This window comes from Corvus hawaiiensis, chromosome 16 (assembly GCF_020740725.1).
Source record: "Corvus hawaiiensis isolate bCorHaw1 chromosome 16, bCorHaw1.pri.cur, whole genome shotgun sequence".
Lineage (NCBI taxonomy): Eukaryota > Metazoa > Chordata > Aves > Passeriformes > Corvidae > Corvus > Corvus hawaiiensis.
The window spans coordinates 12381451-12397913 of record NC_063228.1 but is presented as its reverse complement, the minus strand read 5'-3'; the positions used below and the strand labels follow the sequence as shown (position 1 = coordinate 12397913).

Here is a 16463-nt window from a genome sequence, read left to right as displayed (position 1 = left end):
CACTAAAATTGAATTTATTGTGCAGTGCTTTTCTTAATTGATGCTGTTAGTCACTGCAGACCTCTTTACTGGAAGATTTAAATTTACATTTTGAACTTTTATTAACTGAAATTAGCTGATTTGATTTTTTTTTTTCTTTTCTTCCTCCTACTGTTCTTTAGAACTGTTGGCAGGGGAACTATTAAATAGCTGTAGAATTTAGGAATTTGTTTTAAACACAGAACATTTTTAATACACGAAGTCAACCGAGGCCCAGTGAACCCTTTGTGGTTGTTTACACTATATATAGATATACTATGTAAGTATAAGCTAATATACTTACCTTTTCATCAAGACCAGCTATTGGGTATTTCCATAGTTATGTCAGGTTCCAAAATATATTTTCATCCTCCAAATCCTGGGTCGATTGGCTTCAATGGTATCTGGAATAAGTGAGAGCAGATGAAAAAGTTCTCTAAATTGTACCAGTCCTGTAGCCTGAGTCTGTTCAGAATAGTTCGCAATTACATGAGAGATTTTGCATCAAGGTTAAGATGCATGTGGAGGTCATCCCTTGCTTTTCATTCCGTAACTTAGGCAGAATTAATGCGTTACCATGTCAGTCAGATAACATTTTATATCTATTGTACCCCCAACTGCTGCAGTAAATACTGAAGGGGAGAATTAGATTATTGTGGATGGGTGTAGAAGGAGGAAGTAGTAAATAAGGACAATATGAAGAAGAGGGAGGGGGGCAAAGGGAGGCTTAAAATATTGGAAAAAGTGAATCAGGGTCTGAATGAGAGGAGAATTCACTAAAAGGCTTGGCAAAATAGCCCCGACTCTGTAGAAGTGGATTGTGCCTTTTAGGTCCCTGTTTTGGATCCTGAATTCTATCCATCCAATCTTCATCTCTTCTGAGGTGGACTGAGTCTGCCTAAGTGCATGCCTGACATATGTGTCGCTTAAGAGTTTTGATTGCTTTCCCAGAATTAAATTAATGTTTCAAAGTTTTTGTTGTATTTAGTCTCTGGCAGCTGAAAACTGGTTTATTTCTGATGGATTATATAGCAATCATTTTTCATTGTTGTTCAGGTAAGCCCTTAAACATATGTAGAAAAAGTGCATTTCAGTAAAACCCCATCCAGTTTGTGTATTGCCTTGCTCAGACACCTTTTCCAGAGCAAAGTCCTTCACATCCCTGATTCTAAGTCTGACAAAAATCAGCAAGCATTAGTGAGCACGTAAGTTATTGTTCCTTTTTAAATGTGTTCTTAATACGTTTAAAAGCAGATGATGATATTGCTTTACTCTCAGGAAAATTAGCAATACTGCTTATGCCTTTTGCTGATCCAAGGAAAATGCCTTTGCTGTTAAATGGGAGAAGAACACCAGTAGCTGACAGGACACACGATGCTGTCACCATGAGTTCTGGCATATTTGCTGTGCATTAAAATGACAATGGAATAGATTAGTTTGAGGGTATAATATCTACCAAAATTGTTCTATACAGATATCAGAATGTTAAATAAAAGGAAAAGGCTTCATAAGTCTCATATAATGGTATGGGTATATGAGCAGATATTCAAGTTTTTTTCCTTTAAGTACGCTGATATGATTAAATTTAACTTGACACAAGTGATGTACTATACCATGTGATTGTAATATTTAAAAGAAGACCACTTTTCTGATTGAATACCTACTCGCTATCAATTCCTGTGTAGCAGCATCTAATCTGAATGTCTTCTGCAGCTAAAATGCAAATGCACTTGCTGTATTCTCCATCTCACTGGGTGCGTACTCAGCAAATGCAGAACTGCTTCAATATTTCTGATATCTTATTTAATCTAATGTTCTACTATAACAGCCAGCCAGTTCACATTGATTAGAAACAGTTTCCAGGCTATAACTTTTCTCTCCCAAAAGTGGTGTGTGTATTTTGACTGATTCTAGAATGTGGATGCTGTGGCTGCTGTCCAGGCCCCGGCACTGTGCACACACAAACGCTGTTGGATGTGGTTGCTGTAGATTAGCCATATGCTTCTGCTTGACATGCCAGAGCTTTTCTCAGTGCTATTTCAGTTTTGGAAATACTTTTCCTTCCTCCACCCTTTTCTCACATACAGAGGCACAAAATAAAACTGTAAACCTGGAAAGGTAATTTTCATCCAGTCCCACAATATATACTACTTGAAAATACTGTCTTGTTCAAAGCAATGGTTTTTAAGCCCACCAGGGTTAAGCACCTGTAGCATAGGCAGAGAGCAGCTTTGCAGAAAGATTTACTATCATATGAATGTGTTCAGTCTTGTGAAGAAGGTCCAGTAGGGAAATAAATCTCCAAAGATGATGTGCAGGGAGAGGCCATATAGATTTGCAGATTTGACACTGGTTTTAGTCCATATTCTGGGGGACTGTGGAAATGAAAATATGGGAACAAATTGGCTATTCTTTTCATAGTAACAGAAGCTTTTTAGAGATTTAACAACATAGAACTTACCAGTCAGAATAGTCAGTGAAAGTCTTTCCTTTGCTGTAGGAACCATTAAAGGATTCTGTCATCTTCTCCAAAACTGGAAATTCCTGTAACACACTATTTATAGATTTCAGTTTGTTTTAGGCAGTTGTGACATTCAGCACTGTTTAGAAATATATTTTGCTTTGCATAAACACATCTTGGTGCTTTTTTTGTCTCCTCGTTGAGAAGGTCTTTACCTTCCTTCAGTACTGTGGCTTAGGTTGCTGATGACAAACATTGTTGGATAAACAGTTCCTTGGTAATGCTACAACAGCATCTTAACATAAACATCCACTGAAGTATGCAAATGATCTCGGTGACAAACAAGCATAGCAAAGTGTGGCTGAGGCAGGAAGCCAATCTGTCTGTTTCTTGTGCCCAATGATATTTTGATTGTCGTTTTAATCTTAGGAGTAAATAACATCAGCGATCATGTTCCGTCATTTAATTTTAGTGCCAAAAAAATGAGCGCTGCTTTAACTGGCATCAAACAAGATGGCATTGCTGTGGTAGTCGGTCATTGCAGCTCAGGTCATCTGTGTTCCATTGTAAATAACAAAATGGTGGAAATCTTAAACAGAGACTGGAAACAGGCATTTTCTGAAAGCAATATTGAATGGTTAATGTCTAGATTTATTTTTTTCTGGAAAAAAACCCTTCTTGTCACCCGTAACGTCTTTGAATTAAGGGTGTCTTAGTTCTAGCTAGGATGGACAAAAAAAACCTTCCCATTTTTGATCTCAAGTACCTGAGCAATACTTCTGTGCTTCTCTTTTGTTGACAAGCCTTGACTCCACCACTTGTAAGCTCACAATTTGTGTGTGTCTTTGTTAAGAAACTTTCTTCATAGCCACGTAGGCCTGCTAAGTATCTTCTTTCCTAATGAATGATTTGTTCCTGCATGCTGAAGTTCTCTTTAATCAACGTCTCAATCAGGCAGCTACCTTGGACCATTTCCTCTCCTGGGCAAACCTTAGGGATTCATAACATTTCCCTGGATATACTGAAACCTCTTTTTCTGAAGCCCCATTTTATAACTCTGTGGCTGATTCTCCTGGTCTTCCTCCACAATCCCAAAGTCAGTCATGTCATTGTCTTTATGGAGCTTACTACATAAATCAAACTCTTAAATTTACCTGTTTTAAGGAAAGTAAAACAAAACAAACCAGCTTGTATTTGATCATTTGGCAGTTTTGCAGGAATTGTCATTTAATCCAGCTCATTCTGGCTTTCGAAGCAGCCCTGTATCCAAATAGCTGAGCAGGGATGATCTGTCAGCTTTGCTACTTAAGGCAGCTCATGGCATTGCATTTTCATTTCCCTCACTAGCTGACTGTGTTCCTTGTTTTATTTCAGGTGTGTCAAGTAATGATCTCCATTTGTGATACTGGGGCTTGGACCTGTATCACACATGATGGATGAACTGTGGTTATTGTGGTGCTGCCCTAGAAAATGATTCACTGTGAGGGATTATGAAGAGAAATGTCCCCTTTCTTTTCTGAGGCTCCATCAGAGCCCAGCAGTGAAAGATTGTGCCCCTGGTTAAAAGAGGTTACTTAAAGTGTCCAGTTTAAAGAGGTGACATGGGCAGTTCAAACTCCGCTGGGTGCTGCTGCCCTTAGGCTTGGGAGAGGTGGGTTTGCTCATTCTGGTGCAGCCACTCCAGTGGTGCTTTTGTGAAGCATGAAAAGGTCTACAAAGGTCTCCAGTTCTGTCTTCTTGGTTCTCTGTATGGAATCCTTGTGTCACTCTTCACTCATCCTGCCTGGTATTTGGTTTATCTATCACCATCTAATCAGTAATTAAGTAGCCATGAAACTCTGATCCCGTTTCTCTCTGGCACAAATGGCTTTCAAGAACGATTTGTCAGCACAGGGCTGTAGGTTCACCACTTTATATGGCTGACAGATCTGGTAAACCCTTGGCTCTGTTCTATGGTGCGTCCATTGCAAAGCCAACTGAAACTCTGGAGGAGGTGGCATCTCTAAATTGGGAATAACTTGGTGACAACTATTAATATCAACGGGATTAAATTGCTCCATTTAGACGCTTCTAGGAACCAGCTGTATCCAGTCCCAAGCTCCTGAAAAATTCAGTCAGGTTCAGTCAGGTTTTTTTAGAGTAGGCTGGAATTGGGGTGTCGAATTCTACTTACAACAAATCTTCAATGAATTATTTTAGCTATGTTATAAAAACTTACTGAAGTTCTAGAAACGATCTGTTGAAACCATATACCTGCAACTGGGTTTGAATGCTGTTCAGTTTTCTCCGCAGATTCCAAACCTTTGTAGAGTTCAATCCTTTACCAGTAAGGTGTCATTTAGGGAAGTTTTTTGGCTCAAATTCTGGAAATATTTATGCTCGTGCATGGGTTACAAGGCAGGAACTCTCTCAGTGGAATCCAGAAGAAAGGGTTACAAAGGACAGTGCAGGGTTTTGTCTGGACCAGACATAGTCTGGCAACATAAGCATGGTTTGTCACCTGGGTTGCTATGCCCCATATCATCAATAAGTGTTGTAGTAAAAAAAAACAACACAAAATAATTTTAAAAAATTGGGTATTTCAACCACTCTATTAGAAAAAGAAGGAAATGGACATACTAGCTTTAAAAGGTGGCAGTGGTTTTTGATAAATTAATCTTTGAAATAAATTTTATTTCAGAAGAGAAAATGCAGATAAAATTAGAAGACTTATAAGGCTGTAGTTACTGTTACAGAGGTCATGCAGAAGGTAGAGAAAATGACTCCTTTCTATAGAGATGTAAGGCAGTGCTCCTCTGCATATGCTGAGAATGGTAACGTCTGGCAGAAAATGAAAATGTGTCATAGTTCACAGCATTAAATGAAATCATTTGTGAAACTTGTCTTGCCTGCACTATAAGAATTGCCACTTCCATACTGCTCTGGCTGTGGATTAAACAAATGAAAGCATATTTTTCTAAGGAAACATTGCAAATACATCTCAAAGAACTGAGACATTGTTTCTTGAGGACAGAAAGCAGGCTAGAAGATGTAACTAGTCTCTTCCTTTTCAGTACATCCTTTATGAAGAAAGTCATCAAATAGGATAAAAGTATAAAATCCATTTTGAAGCTATTCTGCACCTGTTGAAACCACTTGGAATCACAGAATGATTCAGATTGAAAGGGAACTTCCAAAGCCATCTAATCCCAGCATCCCTTTTAAAACTGGGGTAACTACACAGATTATGTTGCTCAGGGGCTTTTAGAGTTCAGGCTGAAAGTCTCCAGGATGCCATAACCCCTCTGAGCGGCATTCTTCTGTGCTTAACTTCCCTCACATTCATTATCTTACTCTTTAGAGCTAACCAGAATTTACCTTTCGGCAACTTTTAGCTGTTGCTCTTTGTTCTGTCACTCTGTAGCTTCGGGTTCTGTCTCTGTAACCTTTGGTTAAGTGGGAGAAGATGCAATTAAGTTGTCTGAGCCCTCCCTTCTGCAGGCGATGCTGAGCCATCTCCCTCAGCCTCTGTCATGTGCTCCAGCCCTGCAGCTGCCCTGGCAACCCACCACTGAACTCTCAAGCACATCTCCTGTCCTGGGGCACTCCAGACTGGTGTTCCAGATGCTCTCCCCAGCGCTGTGCAGGGAAGAATGATCCCTTTCCTCACCTCACGGACCACCCTTTGCTAATGCAGCCTGCAGAGCAGTTTGCTGCCTTGAAGGCAGAGCACTGCTTTGTACCCAGCTCTGCCCACCAGGACTCACAGATCCTTTTCTGCAAAGCTCCTCTCTGGCAAGGCAGTCAGAGCCTGGGCCAGTGCGAGGGATTGTCCAGTCCCAAGGGCAGGACTTCGGCCAGGTTCTTGTCAGCCCACTCCTGTAGCTTCTGCAGAGCCCCATAACTACTCCCTGTTTGCTGTCACGTGTGAGTTTGCATTCTGACACTTCATATATGGTCTTTTATGAAGACATTCAACAGTTTCGGACCTGGTCTTGATGCCAAAGGGCTGGAACTTCTAGCTGATGAGTTAAACTTCTAAAGATTGACCACCACCCCCTTTAAAAGCCACTACTCCAGATGGCTTTTCACGAACCTTTTATGTCAACAATCCAATCCTTTATTTTTGCCCTCCCTCCCCACTATTTAGGTACATGGCTGCATCATCCTCAGTATGCTCTCATAAAGGTGTGAAACAAATGAGGTGTAGTTTCCTATACTGACTTGTGGATGATGACAAGCTCCTTTTATGCTTTTTTAAAAAAAAATATATCTTAAGGATCAATTCTCATTGTAGATAAACCTGAGTTCTTCCGAGTGGCTGGCTGTATGGCTCTTAAGGCTGTTTTGGAGAGCTGTGCTTTTCAAATGTGATGAAAAAAATTTTCCGAGGGAAATATTGGTTGATGGCATACATGGTTGAGCTGCTGTTGAAAAGACCTTAAGAGTCGGAGTTGGAGAAAGTGAGGGAGAGGCAGAAAGCTTAAAAAGAAAGATTTAGGTGTTAATGTGGAAGCAAAACAAGTCAGTGTGGTAGAATCATGTCCACTTGGGCCATTGGAAATAGGAGGAGAAAGAATTGCCATGTGGGATAAGGAAAGCTCTGGTAATAAATTACAGCATCATAAAGGCAGTCAAAAGTTTCAGCAGTTGGAAAGAGTGAAGGTGTTGGAGGGAAGGTTTCCTCTGTGAGTGTTGGTGTGTCCATAGTATTATGTGCTCTTGAATTCAGGCAGGAATTCAGACTAAGTTTTTTGCAAGTTGTTTGCTGCTTTCAGTTAAATATAAGTAAATGTCCTTTACAGGCTGCTGGGATGTTTCAGTTGCTGGTTTGTTCCACACCTCAGGAACATGTCATTATCTAACACATATGCAGCAATAGCAAGAGCACAGGCTTTTATTGGAATACAGTATGTTATATGTAAAAAAGACCAAAAGTAAATGTTACTCTGCAATGGGAGAAAAGAAATGGTACTTTCCTGCTAAGGTAGTAAAGAAATTCTCTTTTGCTTGCTTATTGTTATCTTTTCCCCCTATGCTCTCTGAAAAAAGTTATTCTGCATTATCTTTCTTACTTTTGAAAGCTGAATTTGGCTTTGTCCTGAACCTTCCAAAAAAGAGAGGTGGCTGGAGAATTCATTTTGTGTGACTGCAGAAGCAAATGATGCGAGTCAAGTGGCCTGGTCAGATAATTAAGCTACAACAGAGAAAGCTTGCAGAGTTAGTCAGTTGTGATTATCAGTCCAGCGTGGTTGGATGTCTGATTCCTTCTGAAAAATCTGAAGTGGCTGCTTTTATTATCATTAATTGGGGAGTGCCAGTAGCAAATCTGGAAGAATTACACTGCCACTTTAAAGAATTCCAATAGATTTCAGTTGGAATATAAGTTTAATGATGAATTGATGACTGCTTGTTGCTCTGCCCGCCCCTTAGAATTGGAAGGTTTGTTAGAATAATTCCAGTGTTATGTGTCTGCCCTGCTTCTGAACCCTGATGTCTGTAGGCAGTCTGCAACAGAGTGGCAATAAATGTGTATTCTTTGGGGCTGTCTGAATCTTTTTAGGTTTTTTTTTAAATTCTTTTCTTTATTTCTTTAGATAGCAGTTCAATCATTTTGAAGCTATCTCTAGAGCATCTAGGAAAGTCCCTTTAACAGTGAAGCATTAGGTTGCTTCAAGTGCCTCACAGAACTAAACCTTGGAAGCATTTCTGAAATATTTCCCCTGGTAAGCAAGAGGGATGTCATGCAATGAAACAAAAAAGGAAACAATATTTCATTTGAATGGAAGGATAAAGTACATTTAATCTAAGCTAGGCTAGTTCAATATCAACTGTTTGCTTGTGGCATTCAGCAATTTTAAAATAGGAACCTTATTGGTATTAACTCTGCCACATGGAGGAGGAATTAATCCCATGGAAATGCACATGTTTAGCTGGACAGCGTAGCTATCACAAAGCCAGAGCCCTGGAAGTTTAGGGTGTTTTGGAACTTTGAATACAGCCGTGTTGATTTTAAAACAAAAACCTTCAGCTTCCGGCAACTTCCATAGTAGCATTTCCAATGTTTTTTAAACAGCTATTAATGTAGTCAAGCTGTGTTTTTTCTCCTTCTCTGTGCAATCATCTGCTCAGTGGTGCACTCCATAAGCAGTAGCAGGAGCCAGAGGAGTGGCCTGCTGTGATTGATGGGGCGAGGCCCGGCACGCTGAAGGAGCCCCATCTGGATCAGGTTTTGGGAGCAGTCAGATGTTGAGAGGGAGGTCAGCAAGCCCTGCATCGGTTCCCCTCCCTGAGCACCCCGATCACCCACACCCCTGCACACCCTGCAGCGCTCACACGCCCTCAGCCAGCACTGATGCTCGCTTTGGGCAGATGCTGCATGGCCTGGGACCAGAGCAGCTGCTAAGTTTATGGAGAATAAAGGCAGCACCATGGTACAGCAGGTATTTGCACTTTTATTTTCACTTGAAACTCTTGATTTTAGTCAGGGCAGGGCAGTTCTTATAACCAGCTGCATCACTGCATGCAAGACTTCTAACCCATGTTTTGTTGCTTAAGTCTGAAGGAGGGCAAGCTACGGGGGATCATGTGCTTGATAAATGTAACTGAGCCCTCTCAGAACCAGTAGGTTTGCAGAGAAATGTTGCATTTTTCTTCTTTGTTTCCGTGCCCTAAGGATACGATGCAGTTTGGCTCATTTAACTACAGTACAGGAGGCTTTCTCTAAATGTGAAATATCTCTTGCCAAAGAAACAAAATGCACCAAACGGAAAATAGAGCAAAACAAACAATAAACTGTGAGTTAGACTTCAAAATGCAGGCAAGCAGAAAGGTTTTCATTGAATACATTTTTATGCTGCAAATGTGTTTTTTAAAAAAAGGAACACTGCATAAGTAATGATTTCTGTGTCTCTCCTTTGTGTACAAACAAAACAAGCTTGCTTTATTATGTTTTGACACTTTTTATACATTTCTTAATTATGAAATCCTTTCAGAGCAGGAGATGCTGAAAAGGCATCTGAGACAGTAGGAGCAGTTTAAATTCTAAGCTTTTCTTCAAATGGAGTAATATGGATGAAATAGGAGAGCCTTCACTTACCTACATCGTCGGAATCTTTTTTTTTGGTTCTTTAGAGTTAAACATTTAACCAGAAAGCAATAAATTTGATTTTATACACTGCCACGTAAAGCATATTTTTCAGTTGAAATGTGGTTTTCATTAAGACTCAGGCCAGAACATTTAGCAGAGCCTGACTGTCTGCCATCCTTTGTTCTCCTTGCTGTTGCCAACAACCACTTTTTTTAAAAAACCATGCATAAAGTGAGCATTAAGGGGTCATTTAATCTTAAAGATACTTGGAACTGAGTCTGAAGGGACAACTTCTGTTCAGCTTCTCCTGCCTAGGTGGTATTAAGCCATGCCTGTGTACTGTCATACACAGCTTTGAAATTACTCTAATACCCGAGTTCATAGGCTAATTTAGGATCAATATTTCCTGTTGTTTTTAGGGCCATTTCATATTTTCAGCTTAATGCATTAGAACTTATTATTTCTTCTATTCATTTTGGTTCACTGTATTTTAAAGAGCACACTAGAGGAACGTTTGAGGTGATTCTATTTAAAGAATTTTTGGTTCTTTAAAATCTATTCAAGTGTATCTGACTGTTGTGTAGTCTGCGGTCCCCATCAACCACGTGTATATACAGATGTGTGATAGCTGGCACTTCATTGTTCTTGATATAAATTAGTATTTTGAACAATAAGCTCTGGCTATTATTAGCCAAGTAAATAGTACAGAACTTGTTTACACACACATGCTTTTATATCACGTTGTAATACTGTGTCTGTTGAATTAATTATGAATAATAAATTCACACCAATTTTAAAGGTTAGGAAAAGCTTCAGTAGTCACTTATTTTAAGGGATGAACATCTCAGATTTATTGTCACTATGATTTTAAACTTAGGGCCTGCAGTCCATGTGCAAGTTTAATTTCTTTACTGTCCCCTGTCTTCCAACAACTTAATGAACCTGCAGAGCCTGCACTGATAATCTTACGTGTCAGTTTTCTGCTCTAAGCATACTGGGGTTGGTTTCTTTAATGGCAAGGCTGTAAATCTCTGAATATGTACAAGTTAGTAAAAAAAACCACAAATCCCTGACCCTTTGTTGTTTACTTATTAATGAGGTCTCAGTTATAAATAAGTTAGCCAGACCTCAGCTGAACAAGTCTAATGACAGGGGTAGAAGAGTCTCAATGTTGGGGAGGTTCTGAAATTGCCTGTGCAATTTGCCATTTTGTGATAAATTGAAAAAGTTTGGAGTTGCTGGTAAAAGTAATAGAAAAGTTCAACCCTCTTAATTAAATATGAGCTGTAATTAGCACTAGGTGTGGATGCTTTGAATATTAATTAGGGTCCTCATGGAACTGCTGTCAAGGTTAATGAGAAACAGTGGGGTTCTCAGCAACATCTGGTTTAGGACTGGAGGTGGTACAGAACCCTTTAGATCAAATGCACCTGGACATTAGCCCTTGGTCCCTCTGTTGCCACTGCTGTTCTCTTTTAACAGCTGCTGACTCCAGTGCCATGTTTAGCATCTGACAGGAAGGAATAGCTTAAGGACCAGCACTAACCAGCTCCTGTGTTTCAAAACCAGCACAGTGAAAATGCTTATAGAGGCAGAATCTGGATTTGCTTTTGTTCGTTCTTACTCCTTGCTCAAGTCCCTCCTGAAACAGCCGATTAAAAAATTTAAGGTCAGCTGCCTCCCACACAAGTTTTAAAAATACTTCTTTAACATTTAATGAATGTCTCTGGTATAATCCATTCATTCCTGGGTTTTTCCTTCATCTGGATTTTATTTTTATTTTTTAGTAGTGAAAATTTTAGGTAAAAGAAATAAAAAAGGAACTTGACCGTTTTAGTATTAGAGGGTTAAAGTATACATTTACAAGAGTTTTTAACCTCCACAGAAATTTATCACAGCCAGTTTCAGTGCAGCATTAACCTTACAATGATTGCAGATATGCAAACAAATCTTTGTGACTTAACCCTGTGAAGTCAGTAAATGACACTGCTTTCATGATAAAGATGGTTGAATGAAGCAATGGAAACTTGCTCAAGGCCATGCACTAAACCAGCAGCAAAGATGGGATTAAAATTAGGGTTTGATTGCTGATATAAAGTTCTAATTTTTTAGGACACACTGAGTGCCTTTTACAAAGAAAAACTTTTACTTCAATTTTCTCTTTTAAGCCAGTCAAGTGCCAAGACTTACTCCTGTGTGAGTTCTTAAAAGCTCTTGAGTTTAGGACTAGTTCAGGTCAGAGAAATGTTGTCTGAAATAGTTGAAATTGGCTGGAAATGCCCTTAAGTACAGAGTGCAGAAGAATGTCTTTTATTCATACAGCTTATTTTAAAATTAGGAAATCGTGGGCTGATGAGTACAAATAAAATCCCTGCAATAGTCTTGGGCAGGTACTTGCACATGCTTTGGTGGGAGAATGGTGGAGTAGTTCAAAAGATAATTAAATTTTAACTCAAATGTGCATTTTTACGTTGCTTGCTATTTGAAGGGATAATTTCATCTTGTAAATTAGTTTATGTGAGGTTGGGATAGTCCCTGCACTAATGGCCTCTAATGCTGTGTCAGGCAAAATCACGTTTTGGGCATTTTTTATATAGGTTCAGAAAGATTGTAGTGTACGTTTCCTCCTCTAGAATTATTGCTTTTTGGTGTGGGCGAAACATTTAGTCAGAAGTTTTCTAATTGATAAATTAGCAGCCTCGGCTCTTCTTTATTATGCCAAATGGAAATATAGGTCTCTCTATAACAGCATAAGGATAGTGTTTTTAATGCTGTAGGCTAATTGTGATATGGAGATGAAATGCTGTTGTCTTCAAATGTAAAACCTTTAAAGTTCTTAAATCTATTTCTCTTGACATAGAATTTTTCTTTTATGTTATTTAAAGTTTTGAACTGATGCATTTTTAGATTCAAATATTTAATATTTTGACTGGATCTCATTATTATTTTGCATTTGTGGCATGCAATTGCTCAGTGCAGAATACCTCAAAGTATTCTGGGTGTCTCAGGGCATTATTTCGTATCAGTACTTTTAGTGTTTGTTAACAGTATGCACCCAAATCCTGTCCCGTGTGTAGGTTGCATATATTGTGTTGTGCAAATGGTAGGTCAGAGTGATCACAGACTGGAGGCTGAGCTTACCAGAGCTCTGTGCTGGTAGTTGTGCTCAGGAGCCTTTGGAATAAACTAGCTTTGTCCCTCTTCCTTGTCTGAGTTGAGGCATCATTAGCTCAGGCAGATTTCACTGACCTTTCCCGCTTAAAGAATAGTCTACAATTATCCCACGAGAAGCAGATTTGTTTGTCTAATTACAATAATATTAAATAGGGTTAGCAAAATGCATTTAATACAGATAAGAAATGTTCTCCTCAAGAAGCAACCACTGTGCCCTTTTCAGGCCAGGATGCTCTCATCACTCTCTGCGTTACGGGTGCAGGACCTTCGCTTATTTTATCTCACGCCACGTTTCTTCCTCTTTTTATTTTTATTTTTTTTCCTTTTGATTTTCACAGGGTAATCAGGAAGCTACAGCACCTCCTGACACAATGGCACAGCCTTATGCCTCAGCCCAGTTCGCTCCACCTCAGAACGGTATCCCTGCAGAATACACAGCCCCACATCCGCATCCAGCTCCAGACTACACAGGCCAAACCACTGTTCCAGAGCACACGTTAAACATGTACCCTCCTGCTCAGACACACTCCGAACAGAGTGCAGCTGACACAAATGCACAAACTGTCTCCGGCACAGCCACAGTAAGTCAAGGTTACAGCTCTTTCTAAAGCTCTGTGTTTCGTGTATGTTTATCAATAACAGCTTTTCCTATGTCGCGCTTGACACGCTTCATTTGCGTTGGGCTTAGTCGCCGTGTCAAGGTTGAAAGTCTGTCAGAGTTGACTGTTGAACCTGGAGAATGTGTTTTCACTGGTTTTGGAGCTTCTTAATAAGTGTCGGAGCTTTGGAGTTTCATTTTCAACAGTTTTAGACAAAATGATTAATAGCCAGCCCACGAATCACAGCATAAATTTTAATGAAGTCCGATATGGAAAAACATTGCAAATGAGTGTTTGTAGGCATTCATTTGCAAGGCCAAAGAAAGCAACCACAAACCCCAAACCAAACTCATTTGATTATTCTTAATGACCTCTGTGTTTTCGACACAAGTAGTTTTAAAAAAAAGTATTAATTGAATGATCCTGTACAAAATGTACTGAGTTAGTGTTACGAAGAGCATGTCTGCAATACTGTATTTTCTAGAGAGCTTGTTTGTGCAGCCTTTACCCAAGTTGTATGTGGATCTGTGCTAAGCAGAGCAGAAATGATAGACTTTGCTTCTATTTGATTTATATGTGAAGTTCTGAAGTGTCATGAATTATGCAAGAGACTCCTTGGATGGCTCTACCTTGTAATTTAAGTCACAAGTTTCACACATTGATAGTTTAGTGTTTCTGTCTTAATTCTAGAGTGGGACCCAATATACCCAGTGCCAAGAGCTGGCAGATTTCTGAGCCATCAACCAACCCCCTGTGTTACATGTGCAGGATGGAGCACAGAACAGACAGTGCTCAAAACGTCTCTCCTGGCTGTCCTCATGTCTGCCTCAGCCATGCTCCATGCCTCAGCTTACCTCCCGTTCCTTCCTGGCTCACATCCAGCCTAAAAGGTTTCATGCACTGGGGCAAGAGGAGAGGGAAAACACATTCGCTTAATTGAGCTCTGCAAATTTACGTTTATTGCCATGCCACTAATTTCTTTATGTGGGTATGAGCAAGAAAGTAAAGCAAGAGCAAAGGCACTGAAGAAGATTCCTTGCTATTATCATGGAGAAATCCTTGTGAATTAATTGCACACTTCTGCGGTTTATGCAGTAAAATGTTTAGGACTTTTTATTTTTAGCTTGGTAACTTTTTATTGCCCTGAGTTGCCCTTTTCTCCGGTATTGGGAGAAAGTTTAAATTGAAGAGAATCCTATTTGCTTGTACAGTATCCTTTGCAGCTCTACTGTGTCCCCTCTTATCCATCTCCTTGCTAAGTTAAATTCCTGGTTCTTTCCAGCTTTTAAAATTTGCTTCCATTATCATTTTTGATTGTTGTCCAGCTCTTGTCAAATACCACTGTCATTGGTTTAGAGCAGGAATCCTAAGCTGAATAGATACTCCAGAAGAGATTGGATATTGACTAAAAAGATAGTCTTTCCTACTGTCCCTTTTTTGTTCTTTTTATATTCTCTGATTTTGCTTGGTTTTTGTGACCGCTGCTGCAACCTGAACAATCCACTGTGATGCCCAGCTCAGCCTTTTCATGTTTTGAAACTGTTTCTGTTCAGTCCTGAAGTAAAATACTGACAGTGCTAAAATCAATGGTAAAAGACCTGTCGATGGGAGTGGGACAGGAGCTCATCCTTCATCATTTATTGCCTTCAATTGATTGTGTTTCCTCACCCCGTTTTGATTTTTCAGTTTGAAGAAATGTCAGTCACTTTATCAGAGAAGTCAGGGATGTGTTTTCCCGACATTTTCCGTAGCAAAGGCTGGTGAAAAGACATGGTTTGGATTGTCTGCAATGCCCTTATCTTCTTCAAGTGCTCTATTCAATCCCAGCTCTAGCAAATCCAATGATTCCCTGCACAGTTTCCTGCTTCTGATATGCAAATAGGCTTTATTGTTATTTGGTTTTGTGTCCTTTGCTATCTGCTCTTACTTGCTTTTTGCCTTCCTAATATCCAACTTGTATTTTACCTGTCAGACGCCTTTTCCCTTCCGTTTCCCCTTGGAGTGAATTTCCATTCTCTGCAGGATAACACTTCAATTCCACTAACCTGTTACATTCAGGGAATATGGTATAGTTATTTGCTCTTTTTATTGTGGATCCTTTCCTTGCATTCTGGTTTCCTTTCTTACAGAGGAATGGACAGAACATATTGAAGTAGCTCCCATGCTGTTTATAAAGAATTAGATTTCCTTCCTTTTGACTTTAGGGTCTATTTGAGAAAGTTTTAGTTTGGTTTGGTTTTTAAAAAGATATTTTTTTCTAAATTGCAATGTTATATTGAAAGTTGTGGATGCTCTCCCTCAAGAACAGTGCAATGAAAAGGCAGGTTTTCAAGAAGTGTGTTTATCTGTGGATCTGCAACTGACATTTAACACATTGCTCACCAGTTAGGTTTGGAAATGTACAGACAAGTATTGTTTTCACAATTTAATTGCAGGTACCTAGATTTAAAATCTGTTATGCTGGGTGTCATTAGCCATTGCTCTTGGCAAACTGTGGCGACTTAATAAATATATATATGCAGATAGATCCCAGGCAGATTTAACATGGGCTATGTAACTTCATGAGGGTCCAGCTGTATACATCTCTCTGTAGATTTATTAATATAAGTTTTTATTATGAAAGAGAGCTTGAATAGCACTGTGTCAACATTGTACCTCCATGTGCTCTTCATTGTTGAAGGAGAAAAAATATGTTTCTTTCTAATTCCTGCTACCTTTGAGAATAGTTGATTTCCAGTCAAAGAGTTTTAAGTGGAGGGGACATAGTGGCATTTTTTGGTAAGTCCCGGTATTTTTACTTGGTTTCCTCTCATTAAGCTGTTTATGATGTGCATTTGAAAGAAGAATAATGAATTGGCCAATCATTCACAAAAGAATGCTGTTGTGATTAATGTAGTTCAGACAAGCTGTCGGAGGCAAGACCAGTTTTTGAATTTTCTTACTCACAAATTTATGGGAGTATTTCATGTGCATGTGAAGCTGGATACGCCATTAAAAATGGATCTTAAAATTTTGCGATGTGAACCTAAGAAACTGCAGGGAAATTGTCTAAATTGTAGAATTACACCAGAAGTGACTTAATCACCTCCATGGAGGACTGAATCCATGAAGAGGTGAGATACCTCCCAGGCTTTCTCTGAGT

The 16463-nt window shown here is 39.4% G+C and overlaps 1 protein-coding gene across 34 annotated transcripts in view; it reads left to right on the top strand.

The window, feature by feature from the left end:
• Window positions 1-16463, top strand: part of RBFOX1 (RNA binding fox-1 homolog 1) — a 1119677-nt gene that overhangs the window by 980725 nt on the left and 122489 nt on the right. For 31 of the 34 annotated variants that reach the window (XM_048320436.1, XM_048320431.1, XM_048320429.1 and 28 more), the window contains one exon: window positions 13061-13303. The exons of 2 other annotated variants lie outside the window; for them this stretch is intronic. In XM_048320436.1, the coding sequence (XP_048176393.1) occupies window positions 13061-13303 (243 nt within the window). Of the gene's footprint in view, window positions 1-8874; window positions 8902-13060; window positions 13304-16463 lie in introns of those variants that run through there. One more of the 34 variants, XM_048320457.1, reaches the window with a different exon arrangement.